The sequence below is a fragment of the Gopherus evgoodei genome, chromosome 9 (genome assembly GCF_007399415.2).
Source record: "Gopherus evgoodei ecotype Sinaloan lineage chromosome 9, rGopEvg1_v1.p, whole genome shotgun sequence".
Classification (NCBI taxonomy): Eukaryota; Metazoa; Chordata; order Testudines; family Testudinidae; genus Gopherus; species Gopherus evgoodei.
The window spans coordinates 55100642-55125297 of record NC_044330.1 but is presented as its reverse complement, the minus strand read 5'-3'; the positions used below and the strand labels follow the sequence as shown (position 1 = coordinate 55125297).

At 46.6% G+C, this 24656-nt stretch overlaps 1 protein-coding gene across 6 annotated transcripts in view; it reads right to left on the bottom strand.

The window, feature by feature from the left end:
* KY (kyphoscoliosis peptidase) overlaps positions 1-24656 on the bottom strand; it is an 80043-nt gene that overhangs the window by 12771 nt on the left and 42616 nt on the right. For 4 of the 6 annotated variants that reach the window (XM_030576388.1, XM_030576394.1, XM_030576390.1 and 1 more), the window contains 8 exons: positions 23918-23980; positions 20770-20832; positions 11956-12030; positions 11239-11280; positions 10370-10426; positions 7729-7811; positions 6140-6248; positions 1005-1122 (listed from right to left, as the gene is read on the bottom strand). In XM_030576388.1, the coding sequence (XP_030432248.1) occupies positions 1005-1122; positions 6140-6248; positions 7729-7811; positions 10370-10426; positions 11239-11280; positions 11956-12030; positions 20770-20832; positions 23918-23980 (610 nt within the window). The remainder of the gene's footprint in view (positions 1-1004; positions 1123-6139; positions 6249-7728; positions 7812-10369; positions 10427-11238; positions 11281-11955; positions 12031-20769; positions 20833-23917; positions 23981-24656) is intronic. The other 2 variants (XM_030576392.1, XM_030576393.1) reach the window with 1 other exon arrangement.

Genomic DNA, 24656 nt, shown 5'->3' with positions numbered 1-24656 from the left:
AACAGATGCATTGGAACATGCGTCTGACAAAGTGGATATTCACCCATGAAAGCTTATGCTCCAATACATCTGTTAATCTATAAGGTGCTCTGTTGATTCATACTAAAGGAATTTATAGTTTCTGCAATGAAACAACCCTCCCTTTACATGAGCTGGATATATAATTGGTTGTCAGGCCCTACTCTAAATCCCTTAAGGGCCAAACCCTGTTTACTCATTGAAGTCAACAGGGCTACTGGCTTGTGGAAGGTGAACAGATGTGCTCCTGAAATTACAACACATCTGCAAAATAGGAATAATGATACTGACCTCCTTTGTAAAGTGCTTTGAGATCTACTGATGAAACGCATTATATGAGAACTGGTTACACCTCTACCCCGATATAATGCTGTCCTCGGGAGCCAAAACATCTTACCATGTTATAGGTGAAACCACGTTATATCAAACTTGCTTTGATCTGCCCCTCCCAGAGCATTCCTTTTACCGTGTTATATCTGAATTCATGATCTGTCGGGTCATGTTATATTGGGGTAGAGGTGTATTATTATTATGGCTTAGGTGTGAGGGTTTTTGCAGAGAATATTGGAAAAGCTTACACCTGAGCTTCAATGACTATCTCTTGCATGCGAGTTGGTTGCAGATAATGTTCTTCAGTATTTCAGCCTTGCCATTCTTTTAACCTTCAGATACAGAGCTACTCAAAGAAAAAAAAACAACCACAGCCTCTTCTAACTAAATTATCTCCATGTATTCATCTGCCATTATGTTAATGCAATGTGAAACTCAGCAGATGGCACAAAGTAAATTATGCGGGGGGGCGGGGGGGAGGAAGGGAAAGCAAAATTGACCTTTTGAGCACTTGCTGTTATTCCACAGCATAGTTTGAAAGAGAAAGTTTCAAGTCCTGTTTAAAGTCATTTTAGGTGATATAAAGGGAGACAGAGTAGGCACAGAGATCACAATATTAATGCTCCTCGGGGTTGAATGTTTGTGATCTTATTTACCTGCACATTTGTTGAAAGAGCCCAGCATATCCCTCACAAACGCTCTTCCCAGTGTGAAGGACATCCTTTGGCTCACAAGAACGCTGGCCTTTGTTATGAAAGCCCGCAACATCGTATTCTGGAGAAATGAAGACAAAGTAAAGTTCCTACAAAAGCCTGGAGCCAAAGGGATTGACGAGTAATAGAAAATGTTTGGATTATTTTCATCTCCAAGAAGCACAAACAAAGAGAAATGATCTGTAGTAGGAGCTATACAAAGACGTTTCCTCTGTAAATGTCTGTTTTGGGTTCTCTCTGCATGCATCTCCTGAGGAACTAAAGTTGCATACCTAGGCTCTGATTCTGCAGTCAGATCCAAATGGGCAGATACTTATTTCTGTGCAGAGCCAATGTGTCTCCTTTAAGGATCCATCTCCATACAGCTCCAGTTGCAGGATAATGGTGGTAAAATATAAAGTCCTCAGTATCAGAGAAAAATCCTTGAAAGTATATAATCAATGAAAAACATGGAACAGTTTGTTGTAAGTGTATCACACATCAATGTGGGTAGAACTGGGTAATTGTCAACCTTTCCATGGCACCAAAACTATTCATGAATTTGGATCAAATTTGGCAAACGTTTGCCCTCCCAAAATAGATTTTTTTAAAAAGTCAAAATAGTTCATTTGAATCATTGTGAAACAAATCTGTTGAAAGATGTTTTGTTTAGAAATTTATACATATAACGTGAAAAACATTCAAACTACATGAAACACTGAAACCAATTAGTTCTGGATCAAAAAACATCTGAAAATGAACTAATCCCTCCACTCAACATTTTTTTTATCCATTTGTTTCATTTTGGGTGTTTGTGTTTTTGTTTGTTTGTTTTCAGCCTGAAAAATGTTAATTTTGGGGTTTTTTGGTTAAGCCACCAAACTGTAAAATCAATCATTTGCTCAGAACTAAACATGGGCAGGGAATTTATAGTTCGAGCTGCAGGAAATATTTTCAAAATAAATACAAAAAGAGAAACAAAGGAGGGTTTATAGGCAGAGCTAGAGCTAGAGCAAGTGGCCCAGGAAAGTTAATTTTAATACCTAGTAACCTTGACTATGGCCATAAGTCTTTATAAAATAGTAACATATTTTTCTGACAAAGGGCTAAGGAGTGCCATCAGCACACTTGTAACATTCCTCCTTCCTTGAATGCTGTTCAGGAGAAGAGAGCCTGCGAATGCTGCATAGACTGATGAAATGCTGCAACTTGACTTTCATCTGAAAGATTCCATTAATATAAGTGCCTTTAAGTCTGCTCCTGAGGGCATGAGAGAAGGAAAGCTCTAGATCAGTGATTTCCAAAGGCTCCTTAGTGATCTGTGGAGCACTGGCTCTTGGGATACAGAGAGAGAGCTGGTCACATGGTGCTGGCTCCTTGTTTCCAGTTGCTAAAGTGCATGAGACAACACAGCTGAAAATACATGTAGTGCTTTTTCCTAGAGGGATGATACACAATCATGGACAGGAATGGAGATGGCCCATGCAGTGATGGATGGGAGGCAAGGTGTTCAGGAGATGCTCTCTTTTTTAAAATGTGGGCCAAACCATGACACAGTTCGTAACAGCTGCTCTACAGGATCCCCTTTAGAAGACTGAAATGTGCCAATCCAAAGGTCATCTACTAGCCAGAACTTGACACTGATTTAAATTCCTGGTTCCAAATTGGAGAAAAGAGTCCTGTGGCACCTTATAGACTAACAGACGTATTGGAACATGAGCTTTCATGGGTGAATACCGACTTCGTCGGATGCATTGTGTGCACAGGGGAAGTCGGAGAGTCTACCCTCTTGCATGCCCATCACCAGGGAGGGTGGACAGGGGCCTGGGACAAAAAGCTGTGAAACAGGGTGGTGGGAATAGCACATAACAGTGCATCAGAGATATCCTAAGAATATGAATGGGAATAAATGGATTCCCAGGTACTATAAATCAAGCAAATTGTTCTGATGGGATCTTCAGTTATAAGAGCATTTGTTAGTTTTGTCCTAGAATGAACTTCAGAACAGAGAGATTGATTAAAAACCTTATAATCCATCTCTTCCCAGTCTCCTCCTTGTTATTACAGAAGAATCCTCATCTTTTGCTAAATTATAGTATTTGATTAACATGTGATATGTTCTCCTACACTTTTAGGGGATAGACTCTATGATCAAATACAACTATTCCATCTCCACACTGTATGATTCTAATTGGCATAGCTATGTACAAACATAAACATGTCAATTAAATAGGTGCCTGAATTATTAGAGGCTCACTGGAATGCATGGTGGTATCATGACTCAGTTTCTCTGTTTCATGAAATGCTTAAAAATAAGCAATGTATAAATAACAGGCATGTCATCTAAGAGTGAATATAAGAGGGGTGTATGAACCCCACACTGATTCACTGGGGTCTCTAGGAGCCTGAGCCCAGTTAGGCAATGGGGTGGCAGCTGGAGGGAGTTAAGCATAATTGCTGATCAAATGCACCTGGGGAGGAGCAAAGGGCAGTGGGAAAAAGGCCAGGGATGAGACCTGGGAGAGGTAGCTAGAAGTTTTATCTTCTGGACTAAAGGCAGCAAGAAATCTGGGAGGCCTTGAGCCAGAACCAGAGGGTTCTGAGCCAGGAGGAAGCCCGGGGCCAGAGCTAGGTTGTCCTGAACCAGGAGGAAGCCAGAGTAAGTTGAAGCCCCAGAGGCAGTAATGATAAAACATAAAGCCACTTGGATTGAAGTTTGAGAGGCTGCAGAGAGAGATGAAAAGGAACTGTGTAGTGCCTCTCTACGTAATAGATGCCAGAGGAGCTGGCCCTCTAAAACTTCACAAACCAGAAGGGCCTCCCTGACTCTACTTGAAATGTCTTGATTTGTAAGCCAATCTCACGTCTTTCTGGGGTTTGACTCATAATGTTTTGAACAAGTGGGGTTGGCAGCTACAGTATTTTTTATGGTGCCAATTGACTGCACAAATCTACAATGTATATTTTAAAATGTAATTCAGGTGGAGTTGAGGAAAACATTTTTCTTTGTTATAAGGCAGGTTCAGTACAGTAGAACCTCAGAGTTATGAACACCTTGGGAACGAAGGTGTTCGTAACTCTGAACAAAATGTTATGGTTGTTTTTCAAAAGTTTACAACTGAACATTGACTTAATACAGCTTTAAGTATCAGAGGAGTAGCCGTGTTAGTCTGGATCTGTAAAAGCAGCAAAGAATCCTGTGGCACCTTATAGACTAACAGACGTTTTGGAGCATGAGCTTTCGTGGGTGATAACCCACTTCGTCAGATGCATGTAGTGGAAATTTCCAGGAGCAGGTATATATATGCAGGCAAGCTAGAGATAATGAGGTAAGTTCAATCAGGGAGGATGAAGCCCTGTTCTAGCAGTTGAGGTGTGAAAACCAAGGGAGGAGAAACTGGTTTTGTAGTTGGCAAGCCATTCACAGTTTTTGTTTAATCCTGAGCTGATGGTGTCAAATTTGCAGATGAACTGAAGCAGAGAGAAACTGCTGAGCTTCAATTACAAAACCAGTTTCTCCTCCCTTGGTTTTCACACCTCAACTGCTAGAACAGGGCCTCATCCTCCCTGATTGAACCTACCTCATTATCTCTAGCTTGCCTGCATATATATACCTGCTCCTGGAAATTTCCACTACATGCATCTGACGAAGTGGGTTATCACCCACGAAAGCTCATGCTCCAAAATGTCTTTTAGTCTATAAGGTGCCACAGGATTCTTTGCTGCTTAATACAGCTTTGAAACTATACTATGTAGAAGGAAAATGCTGCTTTCTCTTTATTTTTTTTAGTAGCTTACGTTTAATACAATACTGTATTTGCTTTTGTGTGTGTATATATCCTGCTACCTGACTGTGTACTTCCAGTTCAAAATGAGGTATGTGGTTGACTGGTCGGCTTGTAACTCTGAGGTTCCACTGTATTGTGCTGTTTTTTGTACCAGTGGTAAATCTACTTTGCACCACCTAGGACTGGGAAACTCCTGCTGTGGTGGTGTTTACTTCTTGGCATGGGTGGCTGCAGTGCATTTGTTGCCAGAAACAGACCTTTACTGGAAATTCTGTGTTCCAATATGAACAGGCTTCATGCATCTTTTTGGTAGAAGAATACATTGGGTCTATAAATCTGGGTGAGAGAGAGGGTGTTAAACATGCCCTTCTCTTGGGCCCTGATCCTGCATGGGAGTAATCTTGCAGGCAGCTAGTGCCACTGACTTCAATGAAGTTGTGCAGTTAAGGATTGCTCATGTGCTTTGCAGGGTCAGAGATGGGTTGCAGACACAGGACTTAGCTTCCTGGCAAATTAAACACTTAAAGAATCACATGCATGTTACAGAAAGTAGCTGAAAAAGAGTGTTTATCACACTTTGCTGAGCATGCACGCTCTCTTCTGCATGTCTCTAGCCACTCGTGAAATGCTTGTGCATATGAAAAAACAGAGGAGCCCATGGTTTGTAAATGGCTGTCCTCTGCCTTATTTATTCAAGGTCAGAATCTGTCCAGCCCATACCCAGTGATGCGGTGTGTAACGAGGCTCCACCCCCGCACAAACCCACTTGTGTGGTCCATGTAAAGGTCAGGCAGAACTGCAGCCCCTAGTAGGGTGGGGAGGGGCAGGCACAGTGTGAGATCATGGTTTTTCTCTCTCCCTTCTCCCTCTGCCCCTCAAAATAAATGTGTGCGAGCTAGCAGAGCTGGCCAGCACCAGGCTATGTGTCACAATCATGGTCTTACTGATGTTACAACCTAGCATTTTTGATGCTGCAGTCACTGGCATGATGGTGACTTGTTCTGTGGCATTTCTGAATAACTCAGCTGGGAAACTCAGGCTTGTCACATAGGAGGAAATCATTGACACATCACCCTGGTGGAAACTGGCAGGGATGGGAGAGGAAGTACAGAAATATAGATAGCACAAGAACCTCTCAGTAGAGTTCTGGATACTGACAGCAGACTTTATCCAGAATTAATTGTGGGCTCCCCTTCTCCTATCCCTCATGTGCCCCCTACCACCTACTCACAACATGCAATCACAATATAATGAGAGTGACAGCAGCAGCATTGTCTGCCAAATCTGTGGGAGTCCGGGATCTCGGCCTACCTATGTGATGGCATATCCACATCCAAATGGCTCTGACCTTCTCCAGATCATTTCGGGCTTCTCGGAGCAGGGCTTTCACCAGTTCCTCTATGCTGTTCTTGACACTCACCTGTTTTTTGTGTGGGATAAGATTAGAGGGTTCAAGTGAGAAAATACTAGGAGGTAGGATGGCCCCCTTTTCTACCTTCCTGTCGAAGTCATAGAGGCCCCTCTATGACATTCCATTTGTTTTTGCATGTCTGGCAGCGCCTCTGATCATTTCTGCACAGCTCTTGCTGGGCAGTACCAGCACCTACTCTGTAGCAACTGCCCTTTGAGTTTGCTCATTCCCCAGCTTCCTGGAAGCTCTCTTGGTAAGAGACCCCAATGCTCATGAGACTAGTTCCTTGTAAAGGCAACGCAGATTAGGATTATTGTGGGCCAGACATGTTTAACCTTCATGGCAAAGTTCAATTTTTCATCACAGAGTAGCCACCCTTACCAACCATTCAAAGGACATTATTGATGCATCTATGCTTATTATCACCTTTGCAAAGCATATTTTGCTTTTAGATCCACACACACAAAATCTTCATCAATGTCACCGTTTGTTGTAAGAGCCAATAGTCATATATCACCACTGGTATTCCCCATCCTCCCCTGCACACACTCTCTGATTTCTGTTGTCTCTTAACAAAGCAGCTATCAGCTTCATAGTTCCATAGAATATCAGGGTTGGAAGGGACCTCAGGAGGTCATCTAGTCCAACCCCCTGCTCAAAGCAGGGCCAATCCCCAACTAAATCATCCCAGTCAGGGCTTTGTCAAGCCTGCCCTTAAATCTCCTAAGGAAGGAGATTCCACCACCTCCCTAGGTAACCCATTCCAGTGCTTCACCACCCTCCTAAATAATTTTTTCCTAGTATCCAACCTAAACTTCCCCCACTGTAACTTGAGACTATTACTCCATCTTCTGTCATCTGCTACTACTGAACAGTCTAGATCCATCCTCTTTGGAACCCCCTATCAGGTAGTTGAAAACAGCTACCAAATCTCCCCTCATTCTTCTCTTCTGCAGACTAAATAAATCCAGTTCCCTCAGCCTCGCCTCATAGGTCATGTGCTGCAGCCCCCTAATCATTTTTGTTGCCCTCTGCTGGACTCTTTCCAATTTTTCCACATCCTTCTTGTGGTGTGGGGCCCAAAAGTGGATACAGTACTCCAGATGAGGCCTCACCAATGCCGAATAGAGGGGAATGATCACATCCCTCAATCTGCTGGCAATGACCCTACTTATACAGCCCAAAATGCTGCTGATGACTCATCACTTCAGATGAGTCATCAGTGGAAATTCAAAGCTGTAAGTCCACATTGAGAGTGATTGATATTTTTGGTCGTACTTTTTCCTGAGTAGGCTATTCCACAGTTGAAAGGGCCAGGGAAAGATATTTTTAGTGTAGTTTTTGGGCAGAAGTTCTGAAAGCCTAGGTCAGACTAAAGGACAACATCACCTCATTCCCCTATGGAGCACCTCGGTCTCCCAGGGAGCGAGTTCCTGAATGGCTGAAGACAGTGTGGTCTTGTAGGAAGACTGAGTTAAATGAGACGTACCTTTGATGCATAGGCATCCAGTTTCTCAAACTGCTGCAAATCTAATGTCATGGATTTCAGACTGGATTTGTCCCATGGATATGCTGGGAACAAACAAGGAACAATCACTCCAGAAAAGAGAAGTTTTGTAACTGGCCAAACATCAGAGCAAGAGCAATCAGAAGAGTCTCCCACCCACTGACTGAACTTGATGTGTGTGCCTAGGATGACACTTGAATGAGACCCTCCCGGATTGTAGGTATCTGCTTTATCAGTTCCTCCCATCCAAGCCAGTCAGATCTGCACTGTGCATGTCTAAGCTGGGAGTTCCTCCTTTGCATATTTTGCACAACATAAACTGCACAGAAAAATCTGACAGTAAAAATAGGGTCTGATGTCCAACAGGTGCCCAAACTGATAATGCTAGAATATCAGGCCTGGAGGAGTCAAATAGTATTAATCAAGAGCTGACTTCTGATATCCATAGTCCTCAAATAGTCTCAGTAAAATATATGGCACTATTTGCCTGATAAAGGCTCCAATCCTTCAAAGCACAGAAGTAACTTTATTCATGGAAGTAGTGCCAGTGAAATCAATGAGGTTACTGCTGTGAGTAAATTCACTGATACATATAAGTCTTTGCAGGATTGGGATTTAAGATTCTACTCAGCAGGGGAAAGGGAATAAGAAACTAGCCCTAAATTGATGAATACTGTAATATATTCAAATGAATTATTCTAATATCTTCCCCCTTTTTTCACCAAGTATGTACAGCTGATTGAATGTTCCACACATCACTTACTCAATGGATAGCACCCCAAAATTCATTTGAATAGTGAACAAAAATCTTTTTTTTTTTTTTTTTCTGCAACCACCACTAAGCAGGCCATTCTAGCAAGTCAAAGCTACAAGAATCCTGTCCTCTGCGATGCTGGGATTAAGAGATTCTTCCAGATATTGCTTTATGGCTGTTAAATTGCAGGGAGGCAAGAGGGAAGGGGGAATAAAAAAGATAATTAGAGTTCAAATTTTTATTGTGTGAAGTCTGAGTGCCAATAAATAGCAAGAGAACTGCTTAAAGTGTAAGGGTTGGTAACCTCAGCAACCCAGCTGTGGTGGCATGAAGAAAGACTAGGTTATGTTACCAAATGGGTGTAGAACTGTTACTCTATATGTACTGCTTTGCCACTGGAAGTGAGGGTCATCTGTCAAGAGCAAGAACTGAACTGGTGACTTCAAGATCACAGAAGCATGAACCTTTACTGCCTGAGCTGGAATACACAGCTCTTACAACCTGCCTGTATTAGTCTGATCAATCTTTATCTGTGGCCTAGGCACCACTAGAGGGGGATGGAGCACCACATTGAGCAGACATGAGTGGTTACATAGAGAGCACTTGTTAGCTCCCATCTGCAGGAGCACCATCAATGGGAGGCAGGAATGACTGGTCCCCAGGCCATCCCAGTCAGGCAGGGGCTGCCAGAACGGGCTGCCAGAACAGGCTGCCTTCTGTGAGATGATGTGTAAATACAACTCCTCCTGCATTAGGAGATAGCTTCATCTGCTGCTAAAGTGCACGGTTCAGGTTCTAGCATCGACACTCCTAACGTTGGGACAGCTGCTATCTCAGACATTGGCTTGTTTGCTGCAACCTTTGACTCCTGCAAGTGGAGGCCATAAGACCACCCTTCAGGATGGATTGCCGCAAGTAGAACACAGTGAGACGTCTTAGTGGACTAGTGTCTAGTCTTTTTTGGGGAGGGGATTCTCTTTGGTTCTGGTTTAAGACTAAGAAGTAAACTGGTTTCCTCATCCTTAGTGGAAAGTATGCTTCCAAGTTGGATCTAGTTAATGGAAGCATCTCTCTTCTCAGAAGTCCCCAGCCCCCACTGGCCAATTACGTGAGCAGAAATCTCTGAGCCTGGATTCTTCAATATTCCCACAGACTTAGTTCATTGTAATGGGAGAGCCAGCCAATTAGTTCAATCACAAGCAATGGCATCTCCTGTTACCTACTGGGCCAAATTTGCCTAAAACAGTGTGGGAGTACACAGCTTCTGTTTCTCTAACAGGCTTGTTTGTTTATCTAGCTCTTCACTGAAAAGGGGCTATTACAGTGACCTAAAGAGAGAAAGCAGATTTACACATTTGAAAGGTTCTTATTCTATTCATCTCTGAAAATTACTTCTTGCCTTTTGGGAGCCGAATGGGTTTTTAAAATTGGTTATCAGTTTTCGTCTTTGTCAGGTTATAGCTGCAAAGGCTCCCCACAGACACCGAATCCAAAATAACTCATGCAGTCCGACATTATTACCTTGGCAGTTAGAAATGTGTAGCAGACCCATTTGCAAAGCAGACTTCTCAGTTATGTTGCACATGCAGTCTGTCTAAAACACACATGACATTCACCGAACCATCCTGACTTCGAATCCCAGACAATACAGCGTGCAAAGCAAAGTACAGTTAGAGAGACAGAAATGAAATCATTCATTTGCTATCACTGTACTTAGACAGAGTTGTTTTTGGCCAGTTCCACATCATTTTTGTGATCATCGTGAGTCCTATTTCTAAAACCGAATATGAGTCCCATTGGGGGTGCTCACTGCAGTGTAGAAACTATGCTGTGCTAATCACAGAAAGCTACAATACAGCAGATAGTTACCATGCAGGTCTTTTCCACCAGGCAGGGGCACTCTGCCCTCCCCGTTCTCTTGAAAACCTAGAAGGTTGCCAAAACTGAGGTGAGATAAACAGTAGAAAAGGGTAGAGGAAAGTTAGTGTGTCTATGTGGAATACATGGAGGGCTGAAAGACAGGCTTTTACTTCCTTGTCTTTAATCCTATGGTTCATATCATGTTGCATACAGCCCATGAGGGAGAGATGGAAGCAGCACAAGACAGAGATAAGTAGAGAGTGCTTCCCCTCCCACCAGTCCTGTGACCATGAAAGTACCAGATAGAACATTCACAAACAGTCAGATGTCTTCTGTTGTAGGCTGAAGGCTGGGAACATTGTGCTCCATCTTGCCAGCGAGCCAGACAAATGGCTTATTGTATGAAAGAAATTCAAGTTATTTGTGTGTTTCAGCAAGATCTTAATTTGTGTTAACACCTGCAGCACAGGTTTTTAAATGATACTTTCCCAGAGTTAGCTACAGATCAGCTGGAGCATGTTTTAAGGGTGATTCAGCCACCAGAAGGTCACCAAATGTCAGATAGCTGTAGTTCTGGAGGAGGCCCCACCCCCACAAAGAAAAGGATTTTGTTCTCACTACCAACTGCTCCTCTTCATACAAGACCCAAGAGCTGGCAGAGCACAACCAGCATCTGCCCAGCGGGGAGTCTGGGCACATATCCACCTCCTAAGTAGCACAGTCATCATCTGAACTCAGCTGCTGGCAGCCTCTCCAGTGCCCCAAGAAGGCAGGCCCCATAATGAGAGATGTTGGGCTAAACTTATGGCTGGAGTAACTCCACTGAAGCTGGACTAGTGTTTCCACTCACAAAATACGCTGTAACCAAGCAGCCTCACCTTTGTTATCCAGGCCTGTCAGACTTGGCAGCTTGCGGACTCCTGCAATAACCCCCCGACAGAATTAGTCAAGAGTTACCAGTGGAAGAAAACTCCACCAGCCATCCCAGCAACCTGTCCCTGTGCCTAAACACCTCTGTGAGCACCACAGGCTCCATCCCATTCCTATTAAAGCCCATGGAATGTCTTAATTTTCCCTCCGTTGGTTCAAGCCCCAGATGCACTGAGCATTTTCTCCTTTCTTCATGGAGGCTTTTTTTTGTTGTTGCTGTGCTGGTGACACCGCCTCCATCCCCCATGTGTCCTGATATTTTCTTCCTCTCAGCTAGTTACCCTAGCTTAGATTAATCCATTTTTAAGTATGAGGGATTTGAAAAGGGAAACATACACTTATAATATCTTTTTTTTTAATTATTTAAGTTATAAAGCAGCTGGTGGTTGGAAGCTTAAATGTGGCATGGAAGTAGTGGTTACTGAGGGGAACTGGCAGTGGGTGTTCCTGTGACCATTAGTTTGGATTCGACTGAGTTATGAACTTTAGAAAATCACACTTTGAGCAGTGTCACCTTTCTGTTACTTTCATCATTGATATGCATAGACAACAAGCTAACAGGTTTAACACTGTGGTAACCAAATGAGCTCCTCTACTCCCTGCTCTCTAGTGCAGCTGATATGCCACATCTTAGCTGGCCCAAATGTTTTAAAACAGTGATGTACCTTTCCCAAGGGAGAATTTCTTGAACAGCTGTGGGGTGGTATTTCTAGGATGTACCTCGACAGTCACATGAGTTCCTGCAAGGAACAAAGAGTCAGAAGTGGGCAAAGAATGAAAAAGCAACTAGCAAGTGAAAACATATGAGACTGAAAATATCAGAGATTACTCTTCCAAGTGCAAACCACATTCATTAATATTGTACCAATACTAAACTAACTGATAGGGCCTCCACTTCCCTCTTGTCCAACTTCCCCTCCCCTGCCTGTTTCTTCTCTATCTGAAAACCAGAATGTTCTTACTGGGCTGGTGCCTCAGTGTAAATGATCTGTCCACATGCCTACCATGAAGATGTATTTGTTCTGTTATTTTTTAATGAAGTGAACAGGTTTGCAGCACTATGGACAGAAGAAGAAACAAAACAGTGAAATAAGCAAATAAAAAATGATCCTATGCACTTCAGATTCCTGATGTAACAGATATTAAAACATTCCCCAGCCTCTCTCACCTTAACAATGAATTGGAAACTGAGTCAGAATTCTAGGAGCGCATATCTTGGTTTGAAGATGGTGTTGTGTGTTTGACTTGATACTGCAGAACATTTTGATTAAAAAACTAGAATTATATTAAAAATAACATTTGCAGTGTTTTTGTAGCTGTGTTGGTCCCAGGATATTAGAAAGACAAAGTGGGTGAGGGAATACTTTTATTGGACTGTCTTCTGGTGGTGAAAGAGAGAAACTTTTGAGCTACACAGAGCTCTTCTTCGGGATTAAATGGATTAAAAACTGGCTAACTAAGGACTCAAAATGTAGTTGTAAAAGGGGAATCATCATCAAGTGGGTGTGTTTCTAGTAGGGTCTCACAGGGATTAGGTCGTGGCCCTACTCTGTTTAACATTTTCACCAATGGCCTGGAAAAAATATTAAAATCTTCGCTGATAACATTTGCAGATGACCCAAAAATTGGGGGAGTGGTAAATAATGAAGAGGGCGGGTAACTGACTTAGAGCGATCTGGAATGCTTGGTAAACTGGGCGCAAGCTAACAATATATGTTCTTCTTCGAGTGATTGCTCATATCCATTCCAGTTAGGTGTACGCGCCGCGCGTGCACATTCGTCGGAAAACTTTTACCCTAGCAACTCAGTGGGCCGGCAGGTCGCCCCCTAGAGTGGCGCCACCATGGCGCTCCATATATACTCCTGCCGGCCCACCCGCTCCTCAGTTCCTTCTTACCGCCCGTGTCGGTCGTTGGAACAGTGGAGCGCGGCTTAGCTGACCTCCACTTCCCTAGCTACTCGTTTTCTCGTATATAATTATGCAGTTATAACACTTTTATATATATATTTGTATGGTTATACGTGTTTCTTTGCTAACATGGTTAGTTTAGTTAGCGGGGTTCAGGAAGTAGCCCCTTCCATGAGCCCAGTGCCGGAGCCATGAATGGCTCACCGGGTTTTCAAAAGGGGCCCGGCTTGCCAGAAGCCGCGGCCGAAGAGAGACCTACATGACTCCTGTTTGAAGTGCCTCAGGGAATCACACTTGACAGATAAGTGCCCCATTTGCAAGGCTTTTAAGCCGAGAACAAAAAGGTGCGGGACTTTCACTTGCCCCTCCACCTTGGGCGTGGAGCGATGTTCAAGCGGCGGGCAGAAGCGCCTCCTCGGCACCGGACCCCGCCGGTACCACCAAGGCCTTTCGGCACCGACCGTCGCCGGCACCGATGTCGACTCGACACCGTTCCCTTCTTCCGAGGTCGAGAGAGTCTACGATTCCTGCTGGTGCCTGGCGGCTCCCCGGCACGCGCCGTGGTTGAGCCCCCTGCTCCCGCTACTTCCGTGCCACCTGCATCGCAGCCAGAGAGCTCGCCTCAGTTGCGTTATCCGGCCTGCAGAGGCACCGATGACTTCGGCTCCGTCGATTCCAGTCCCCCAGGACCAGGGACTCCGGTGCCTGGCAGCTCCCCGGCTCGCGCCGTGGTAGAGCTTACTGCTCCTGCTGCTTCTGTGCCAGCTGCACCACAGCTAGACAGCTCGTCTAAGATGGCTCGCCCGGCACCGACGACGTCGGCACCGTCGATCCCGGTCCCACGAGGGCCGTAGAATCCGGTGCCTGACGGCTCCCCGGCACGCGCCGTGGTTGAGCGTATTGCTCCTGCTGCTTCCGTGCCAGCGGCACCGCAGCCAGAGAGCTCGTCTAGTCGGATCGCCCGGCGCCGACACCTACTACGGCACCGATGACGTCGTCACCGTCGATCCCGGTCCCATAAGGGCCGTAGAATCCGGTGCCTGACGGCTCCCCGGCACACGCCGTGGTTGAGCGTATTGCTCCTGCTGCTTCCGTGCCAGCGGCACCGCAGCCAGAGAGCTCGTCTAGTCGGATCGCCCGGCACCGACACCTGCTGCGGCACCGATGACGTCGGCACCGTCGATCCCGGTCCCACACGGGCCGTAGAATCCGGTGCCTGACGGCTCCCCGGCGCGCGCCGTGGTTGAGCGTATTGCTCCTGCTGCTTCCGTGCCAGCGGCACCGCAGCCAGAGAGCTCGTCTAGTCGGATCGCCCGGCACCGACACCTGCTGCGGCACCGATGACGTCGGCACCGTCGATCCCGGTCCCGCAAGGGCCGTAGAATCCGGTGCCTGACGGCTCCCAGGCACGCGCCGTGGTTGAGCTCCTGTTCCGGCTGCTTCCATCGGCGCCGTCGATTCCAGTCCCACAAGGGCTATCGAATCCGGTGCCCGACGGCTCCCCGGCACGTGCCGTGGTTGAGCGTATTACTCCCGCTGCTTCAGTGCTGACGGCACCCCAGCCAGACGGCTTATATAACTCGGTTCTCCCGGCACCGGCACCTACCGAAGCTCTGATGACCTCGGTACCGTGGATCCCGGCCCCACGAGGGCCGTCGAATCCGGTGCCTGACAGCTCCCCAGTACGCACTGTGGTTGAGCCTGCTGTTCCCTGCGCGCCGGAGATGTTACCAACGGCGAGGGCTCTCAGTGCCATGACGGAGTCAGTGCTGCCTGACCCGGGCACCGCCGGTACGGGTAATACAGTCTCTTCAAGGGACTGTCCCCTGTCAGTACAGCAGAGCGGCACCGTCCATGATCACGGTCCCGCCGGCACGCCGGACACCACTGGCAGTCCCGGTACTGTTTTCCTCGGTACTGGTCACACTCGCTGCACCGGTCGGTATCCCGTTCGCCGACCCGCTATCGGCACCGTTCCGACATCTGGCACCGGGGCAGGTACCTTGACTCCTGTAGCTCTTCTCCGAGCCTCGAGATCTCGGTCGACCTCCCGACACCGTTCTGGTTGCGGGTCTGGATCTCGTTCCAGGTACCGATACCCCTCCCGATGCCGGTCCCCGGTGCCGAGTTGGGCAAGGTCCGAGTGAGTCAGAGACTCGGCCCGTGCCTTCTTTTAGTACCTCCATGGCCATCCGGACACGCATCCGTGTCATCCCATATGCGCAGATTTTATGCTCAGGACCACGATCCTGATATCATGGCCAGCGGGCGCCAGCCCCGAAGCAGAAAGAGCCTTGGCGAATGCAAGGTGTACTCTGCAGGGGCCCTGCGCCTCTGGGTAACAAAGCAACAAGCCTTGCTTAGCTGCGATAATTATAGCACCTGGGTGGAGGAGTTTCTCCCTCGAACCTCCCACCTAGAGTTCGCTGCCGTCTTGGAGGACGGGGGACAGAATTTACCCTTTGTTGGTACAGGCATCTTCGCGGCAGAGACAGCCCAGACTGCGAAGCCTGCTGGACAATAGGGTCCTAATGCGTCTCAGCGTGTATACGCTTGCGACCAACCGCAGGCCTTTATGGCCCCAGCCGCCATACTCTGTGCCTAGCCAGAGGCAGAACTCTGGAAAACGGCGAGGCCAAGGTGGCCGCAGACAAACGTCAGGCCCCCTAAAAAGCCAGAGTCGAGGTCCCTCGCAATTACCACTGGGACCAAAGACGGACCTTCCAAGGTTCGTCGGAGGGCGGTGTACCAGTCGCAAGACGGGATCCTGATCCCGCTTTCTCCTGGCATGGCCCCAGTTACTTTTAGATCGCTGGGTCCTGCGCACGATGGAGCATAGGTACCACCTTTAAATTGCTCCAGCCCTGTCCCCCTTCAGCGGACGAAAGGGGCTAGGGGTTTTACTCCCGTTATGCCCTAGTTCCCCACTCGAACACAGGTCTCAGACCTCCCTGGTCCTGCATGGACTCAGCCGGTTGGGGATAAGGTTGAAGTTCTGCATGGTATCCCTGGGAACCATTATTCCATCCTTGCCTCCTGGGGGCTACTATGCCGCCCTGGATAGGAAGGACGCGTACTTTAGCAATGCCATCTTCCCTCCGCACGGGAGATGCCTCCGCTTTATAGCCAGCGGTGAATACTCCCGGTTTACGGCCATAGTCGCCGCCTACCGTAGCTATGTCGGATATGCGTTTTTCCGTATTGGGACGATTCGCTTATCCGAGGAGACTCTGACACACAACCCACTCAGCCGTGGGCATCGTCACGGTCTTATTCACAGATCAAGGCCTGATGATTACTATAGAGCAATCCACTCTGGTTCCCACGCAGAGGTTGGGCTTCCTAGGGGCTATCTTGGTCTCCTACCTAGCCGGAGCCTGCTTATCGCAACTGCGGTTTTAGGCGATGGCATCAATCATCTGAGGTCTGAAGGCTTTCCCAACGACCTCAGCTCGTTCTTGTCTCAGTCTCCTGGGTCCATGGTTGCCCGCAAGTTTGTAACCAAACACGCCAAGCTCCGCCTCCGTCCTCTCCAAGTCTGGCCCACCTCGGCGTACCGCTTGGACAGGGAGCCAATGGTCATGGTAGTCACCGTTCCCTCGAACGCCTTAGGCTCCCTAGAGTGGTGGCTAACCCCCTCCTTGGTGTGGACAGGATGCGGTTTCATCCGCCCCAGCCCTCACTGCCCCTGACGGCGGACGCATCATCTCTCTGCTCGAGTGCTCATGGTCACCTCCGAGCTTAAGGCCTTCGGTCTTCTAGAGAGCTGGCATTCCTCATTAATGCCCCAAAAATCAGAGTAGTCCGCCTGGCATGCCAGGGGTTCCAGCGGCAGCTGCGAGGCCGTTGTATCTCGGTGTTTACAGCCAACACAATGGCCAGGTGCTTCATAAGCATTCAGGGGGGACATAGTCCTCCCCCCTTTTTTGTCAGGAGGCCATCCATTTCCGGGTCTTTTGCATGGCCCGCTCGATGGAGCTGGCGACGTCCTTTCTCCCAGGCGTTCGGAACGTCTTATCTCTTTGACTCAGCAGGTCTTTCCTGTCTTACGAGTCATCACTCTGCCCCATGTGAGGCGTCCCGCTTTCCGGAAGTGGAAATGGTTCCTCACACAGACCTGTTCGCTCACCGCGAGTGCAGGAAATGCCAGGTGTCCTGCTCCTTCCAAGGTCTCTCCTCGGAATCGATCTTGGACGCATTCCTGATACCGTGGAACGGCCAACTGCATTATGCCTTCCCGCTGTTCCCACTGGTTCGTTACGTCCTGCTCAAATTCCGCAGGGGCGGAGCGTGCGTCATCATGATCACTCCAGAGTGGTCCAGGCAGCACTGACATACCACGTTGCTCGGCCTGTCAGCCCAGACCTCATCACTCAGGGCAATGACAGGCTTCGTCACTCGGACCTGCAGCCTCTTCGCCTCACGGTGGCTCCTGAGTACCTGAGTTGGGGTGACAGGCAGCCTTCCACCTGGTCAACGTACCGAGCCAGGTGGAAGCGTTTCCTTTACAGCTGCAGTACGCTCGATCTTGCTCCTGCTGAGGTCTCGATCCCCTCTATCTGGCCTGCCTCTGGCCTTCAGCGGCAGGATCTGGCGGTATCATCGCTGAGGATACTCTCAGCAGCCGTCCCTACCTTCCAGCAGGCTAAGATGGACGTTCAGTGTCCCACGCTCTATGGGTTCGAGGTCCCTCAAGGGCTTGGAGCGCTTGCACCCTCGGGTGCGCCGCCCAGCCCCGCCCTGGGGCCTCAACCTAGTCTTGGCCAGACGGGTCTCTGAGATCAGAGCTCTTACGAAGGTTCCACAAAGACAAGGTGCAGTTGCGACCGCACCCGGCTTTCCTCCCTAAGGTGTTTTGGCCTTTCATGTTACCCACAGCTCAACGCAATGGGCATAACCTTTGCACTCCTTGGACATCTGTGGAGTGCTCGCATTATCTTGTGCTGACAGAATCATTTCCTAAGGTGCCCCAGCTCTGCCCTGGAGCGGGCCAAAGGGAGGGCTTGCTTGTTTTCCTCTCAGAGGATCTCATCTTGGGTGATGGCGGACATCCCCACTTGTTCTGATTTGGCTCATATTTCACCAAGCCACATCACCGTGCATTCTACCAGGGCTCAGGCTTCATCTGCCGCCTTGCTGGCTCGTGTTTCTACCCACGAGACCTGTCGCGAAGCTCCATTGGTCCTCGGTCCTTACCTTTGCTTCGCAGTATGCCCTGGTTCAGCAGTCAAGAGAGGCTGTAGCCTCTGGCTCGGCAGTTTTATTCTGCCACATTTCACTCCGACCCCACCGCCTTTGTAAGGCTTGGGATTCACCTAACTGGAATGGATATGAGCAATCACTCGAAGAAGAAAAGACGGTTACTCACCTTTGTAACTGTTGTTCTTCGAGATGTGTTGCTCATATCCATTCCACACCCGCCCTCCTTCCCCACTGTCGGAGTAGCCGGCAAGAAGGAACTGAGGAGCGGGTGGGCCGGCAGGAGTATATATGGAGCGCCATGGTGGCGCCACTCTAGGGGGCGACCTGCCGGCCCACTGAGTTGCTAGGGTAAAAGTTTTCCGACGAATGTGCACGCGCGGCGCGTACACCTAACTGGAATGGATATGAGCAACACATCTCGAAGAACAACAGTTACAAAGGTGAGTAACCGTCTTTTTCCTTACAGCTAAATGCAAAAGTATAAATCTGGGAAAAAAGAACATAGGCCATACTTACAGGGTGGGGGACTGTCTGGGAAGCAGTGACTGAAAAGGATATGAGCCACCAATATGAGATTATGGCCAAAAAAGCTAATGCAATCTTGGGATGCATAAACAGGAATCTTGAGTGGGAGCGGAGAGCTGATTTTACATCTGTATTTTGCACTGGCGTGACTGCTGCTGAAATACTGTGCCCAGTTCTGGTGCCTACTATTCAAGAAAGATATTGATAAACTGGAGAAGGTTCAGAGAGGAGCCATGAGAATGACGACAGGATTAGAAAACATGCCTTATAGTGATAGACTCAAGGAGCTCAATCTATTTAGCTTACCAAAGAGAAGATTTAGGGGTAACTGGATCATCCTCTGTAAGTAGCTATATGGGGAACAAATATTTTAATAATAGAATCTTCTATCTAGCAGAGAAAGGTCTAAGATGATCCAACAGCTGGAAGTTGAAGCTAGACAAATTCAGACTGGAAATATGGTGTAAATGTTTAACGATGAGAGTAATTAACCACTGGAACAATTTACCAAGGTCATGGTGGCCTGTCCATCACTGCCAATTTTTATATCAAGATTGGATGTTTTTCTAAAAGCTCTGTTCTAGGAATTATTTGGGGGAAGTTCTCTGGCCTGTGCTGTACAGGTCAGACTAGATGATCACAATGGTCCCCTCTGGCCTTGGGATCTATGAAGCTCAATAATGGTACAATAATGACCTTTCAGGAAATAATGGTACAATAATGACCTTGCAGGAAAGCATTTATCTGCAACCTAAGCATTATGCTGTACTGATCATGCAGTATTGTGACCTCAGGGCTCAACACTCAAGATTTAGGCCAGAGTTACATTATAAACGTTACTGACATAGCTTATTTTGTCCGTTAGGCGTGTGAAGAGGTGTGGCAACAAAAGCCCATAGTGTAGACAGCTGTACTTTTGCTGGTATAGCTTATTTTGCTCGGAAGGTGGCATGTGCTGGAATGAGTTCTACCAACAAAGCTGCACTTGGTTGGTCTGAGCAGTGTCCTCACTAGGAGTGCTGTGCTGGCATAGTTATACTAGAAATGCTTATTTGCAAAAATAACCCACTTTGAAAAACAAAACAAAGTTGATACAAAACTTCCACAGAAAGTTTTAAAAAGCAAAAAAATCAGTTTTGAAAACCAATGGAATGAAAGTCTCTGAAGTTTTTGTGATTTATTATTATTATTATTATTTATTTTATGTATTATTTATTAACTTCTTCGTCCCTAATCAAGACCCACTTTTTTAAGGACCAAGAAAGCTTTAAATATCAATTTTAGTATAGAACAGATGTACAGGATGAATCAAACCCAAGACAGCCTGATTATAAAATGTAAAGAAATAATTTGAACCAACGGACAAACTCTTGTTACTTTTCTTGTTCTCTTAATGTCTGCTCTACACTAGGAGGGTTTTGCTGGTGGAGTTATGCCAATATAGTTCTGCCAACAAAAGCCTCTAGTGGGGATGCAGTTAAAGTGGTATGAAAGGGCTTATACCAATATGGCTAAAGCTATAAGCTATACTGGTATAAGTGCAGTTATGTCAATAAAAAGCCATCTACACCAGCTTAGCTATGTCAGGTTAAAAAAAAAAAAGCACATCCTTAACCAACCACAATACTGGTAAAACTTTTAATTGTAGGCCAGGCTCAAGATTCTTGAAAGAATTGTTCAGTGACTCTTCAAATTCTTCATCTTTTGCAGTCCGATTATAGAAAAGTCTCATCTGTCTCTTGCTGTGGTCATGTTCTGGGCAAGTTTTCTCTCATACGAGCATAAATAAGAGATTAATGCTGCATTGCTACAGAAAATCAGTGTTCACTGGGTTACCACCTACCTTCATTGGTGTAGGAAGTAATGACTGGTGCCTGCTCGTCAGGCTGCATCTGAACTGGCTGGCCTGTTTATATGAAGAAAACATCTCCGTGACTAGAATAAAATGGAATTTTCTCATCCTACAGCAATGGGCACCAACTGCAGAACCAGGTTAAATCTATAAATGTGGTGCACCAATGAGCTAAATGGCACTGAGATTCCATTCTATAGCTTTTATAGCTTGTAAGGCAAATTGATACAGCAGAGCTCAATATTCTATGTGCTGTGTGAACCAATTCCTGGGTCTCAAATGCAAGTGAAGTGAACAAGAGAGAGCTAGTTGGGAATAGTGCATGCAATTCAGGCATTGGGAGCAAGACCCTGGCTGAGGAAGTAAGGAAGGAAGGAGAACTCTCTGGAGAGGCATGACTGGCATCAACTGAATTCTGTTTTATTGAAATGTATCACTCAGGGGCGGCTCCAGGCACCAGCACGCCAAGCGTGTGCCTGGGGCAGCAAGCCATGGGGGCGCTCTGCCGGTTGTTGTGAGGATGGCAGGCAGGTTACCTTCGGCGGCATGCCTGCCGAGGATCCACTGGTCCCACGGCTTTGGCGGACCTCCCACAGGCATGTTGCCGAATCCGCGGGACTGGGGACCTCCTGCAGGCAAGCTGCCAAAGGCAGCCTGTCTGCCGTGCTTGGGGCGGCAAAATACCTTGAGCCGCCTCTGATCAACTTGCATAAGTAGTCTAGTTCAATGTTTCTCAACCTTTTCAGATTGGTAACTTCATATTTGAAGTCAAAAATTTGCACTCCCCTCTTACTATATGAGTAAAACACATATCAATAATTAGTATGTGTGTGTTTCAGTAGGCTGACAGAGAATACATGACCTTGAAATGGAAGAGGTGCACAGGGAGTGGGGAGTGAGATTTTCTTTGCTTCAGACTGTAATAAAGTTTTGAATGTCTTGTGACCCCCTGACTGCCTTTCATGAGCTCTCCAGGGGCCACACCCCATCTCTTGAAAAACACTAGTCTAGTGGTAAGGACCTGGACTGGGTGTCAGGAGACCTGCATTCTGTTCCCAGCTGCATAACCTTGAGTAACCTCCTCTCTTTTTGTTTGTGTAGATTGTAAGTTCTGTGGGGCAGGGACTGTCTCTCACCATGTGTGTACAGCACTCAGCAGAATAGACCCTGATCTCAGTTGCAGCCCCTACGTGATGTGGTAATACACATGGTACTAAATAACATTAATTTATCCCACAGGGTTGCAATGACATTAAGCTAGCACAGTCAGCCAATGCCATTTAACACTGAGCAACATCTTGCGTATGGCCTTGGACATTAGAACCTGATTCACCGAGGATGAACATTGGCCATGACACTGGGGTTATCCTTTACTGTTTTTCAGAAAGTGTCATGGGATCTGTGTCCCAACAGCAGAAGGAACTTCACTTTAACAGCTCATCTGAAAGGCCAGATACTTTTCATAATTCACAGCTGACATGGATCAGGTCTGTGACTTATGAGATTTTGATGCACTGTATGTGGCAGCAGTGTGTGTGGTTTTTTTTTTGTTTTTTTTTTAATGTGGTTCAATCTCAGTTAATGTCATACCGTTTGTAAATATTGCAGCAGCACCAGCTGCTCCATGGTGTCAAGTCCTCATAAAGACAGGAATGCGGCTGATTAAAGTGAATTTATTAACCCATTTGGTGCTGGTGCATTGAGCTGGCTATTCCTTTTGGCATCAGAAAGTCTTAATTATCCTCAAGAGGACTCCTCTTGTGTCCTGAAGGCAGGCTAGAGGAAAATGTATTGATACTCAGATTTGCATTGAACTGCTCGAGGTACTTCAGTTAACTCTGTGTGATGGGTAATTCTGTCCCTTCTAGTCCTGGTGAATTTCCTGATCTCCACTATGTAGCTGTCATTGAAAACCCTCTCAAGCACAAAGGAAGAGCATGTTAAGGCTCTAAAGCTATTAATATTTATCTGTTTTTCTTATTTGTCACCTGTCTGTCTGATTTGGTCAAAGACAATTACTGACAGTACCTTGCCGCAAGATACTACTTGCTTGCTTACTGTCTATGGGCTGAATCTGCTCCCATTGATTGCAATGGGAGCTGGATCAGAACTCAAATTAAGCAATGCATCAGTTACATACAGGGTTTTCATATAGGGGTTATTAGTAGTTCTGTGGAAGCAAAACTCTGTTTTTTTCACTTGCCTTTCCTCACTAGAGACCAAATTATGTTTTCATACAGGCAAAAATGAGGTTGGTTGGTGGCCTGAGCTCATTCCCTAGGGGCTGCTTATGTTCCATAACAAATCCAGGGCACAGTTTTGTACAGCCCTTAAGAGAGGCTTTGAGTGGGACTAGTGGGAGGGGTTATAGGTCAGATAAGAAGTGGATTGGCTGAGCTATATGGAAGCTCAGGACTGGGGCACAGATTGTTCCTCATGTCAAAAACAACTGTGCAGAGGACTGGAAAGTTTGAGAGGATCCTCCCATGCAATTTGCATCCAACTTTTCCATTAGTGCTTGAAGTGATGAGAGATTCACCTTCTCAAAAGGACAGGGTTTCCTGTCTCTACACACCATGAACTCCACGGGTCCTGGGAAAGCTAAGAGCTCTGTGCAACTGTTAATACTGCCTCAGGCTATGTTAGCTTTCAGGAGGATTCTTTATTGGTTATGATATAGAATCAGAGAAATGTAGGACTGGAGAGGACCTCCAGGGCTTGCCTTGTCCATCCCCCATCCTGAGGCAGGGTTATGAATTTGATAACTATGATGCATGTATGCAATAGTGTGCCCAGCACCTAGCCATCCCACCATATTCCCAGTGCGCGCGCACACACATCCTGACCTCCAGTGGCTCCTGTTGATAGCTAGAGATAGGAAGGTTCACTCTCCCCCCTCTCCCATTACGCACAAGCACAGGGAGATCCATGTTTGAATGGAGCCTCCCTGTGCACATCACCCAGACACAGTAGGGCCTGGAATGGAAAGGGATGTGATAAGCACATTGTTAGTGTGCAGAGGCAGCCTGCGAAGCATCTCCATGCAGTCTGCCTGGCTCCAGCCAGCTCTACGATGCCCTCACTATCACTTGCCCTACGTTCTCACATACAAAATGAGAGGGCAGAGAACACAACGTACCAGGAAGGCCATTCCCTCTGGGTTGCTGTGATCTGTCATTTCCATTTCCATCACTTTGAAAACCTACATAATGACAAGCATGGGCATGAGAGTCAGACAATATCATTCACGGGTGCTGGGCAGCATATCTGCTACCAGCTGGTGGGAAGATCACATCAGGCCCACTCCTGTTCCCACTCAAGACAGAAATAAAATTTCTGTTGATTTAGCTGAGACAAGACCAACTCCATGATGAGGAGACATCACTCAGCTAGGCATTAGTTACCCAAGAGGACTCATAGAAGAACTGTTGACCCATGAGAATGGAAAAAGTTTCTTTGAAAAATGCCAGTCCAATATTTTCCTTGGTATTTCTGTTTTTGTCGTCCAAACTCAGACTCCTTTTCTACTTACTCCTGCAATCAGAGTAATTTATGACATTACAGTCAATTGCAATGGGAATGGTGAATATATCACATGTTTAATATTATGGACTATATTCATCCCTGATGTAAAGCCACTGACTTCAAGAGGATGTCTTTATTTTTCTCAGCCATGGCCCTGTTTTAGTTCCCAAACTCTTCCTGATTACGCTGTGTGTTCATTTAAATGTTAGACAAATTCCCTACCAGAGTAACATGTTGCAAGGCTATTCAAGGAGAATCTCTCACTGGAAAAGTTTGAAAATCATGATGGTTGAAAGTAAGTTCTAAAGCACTTTAGAGATCAGCAGCAGGGGAACACTACTATTGATACTAAC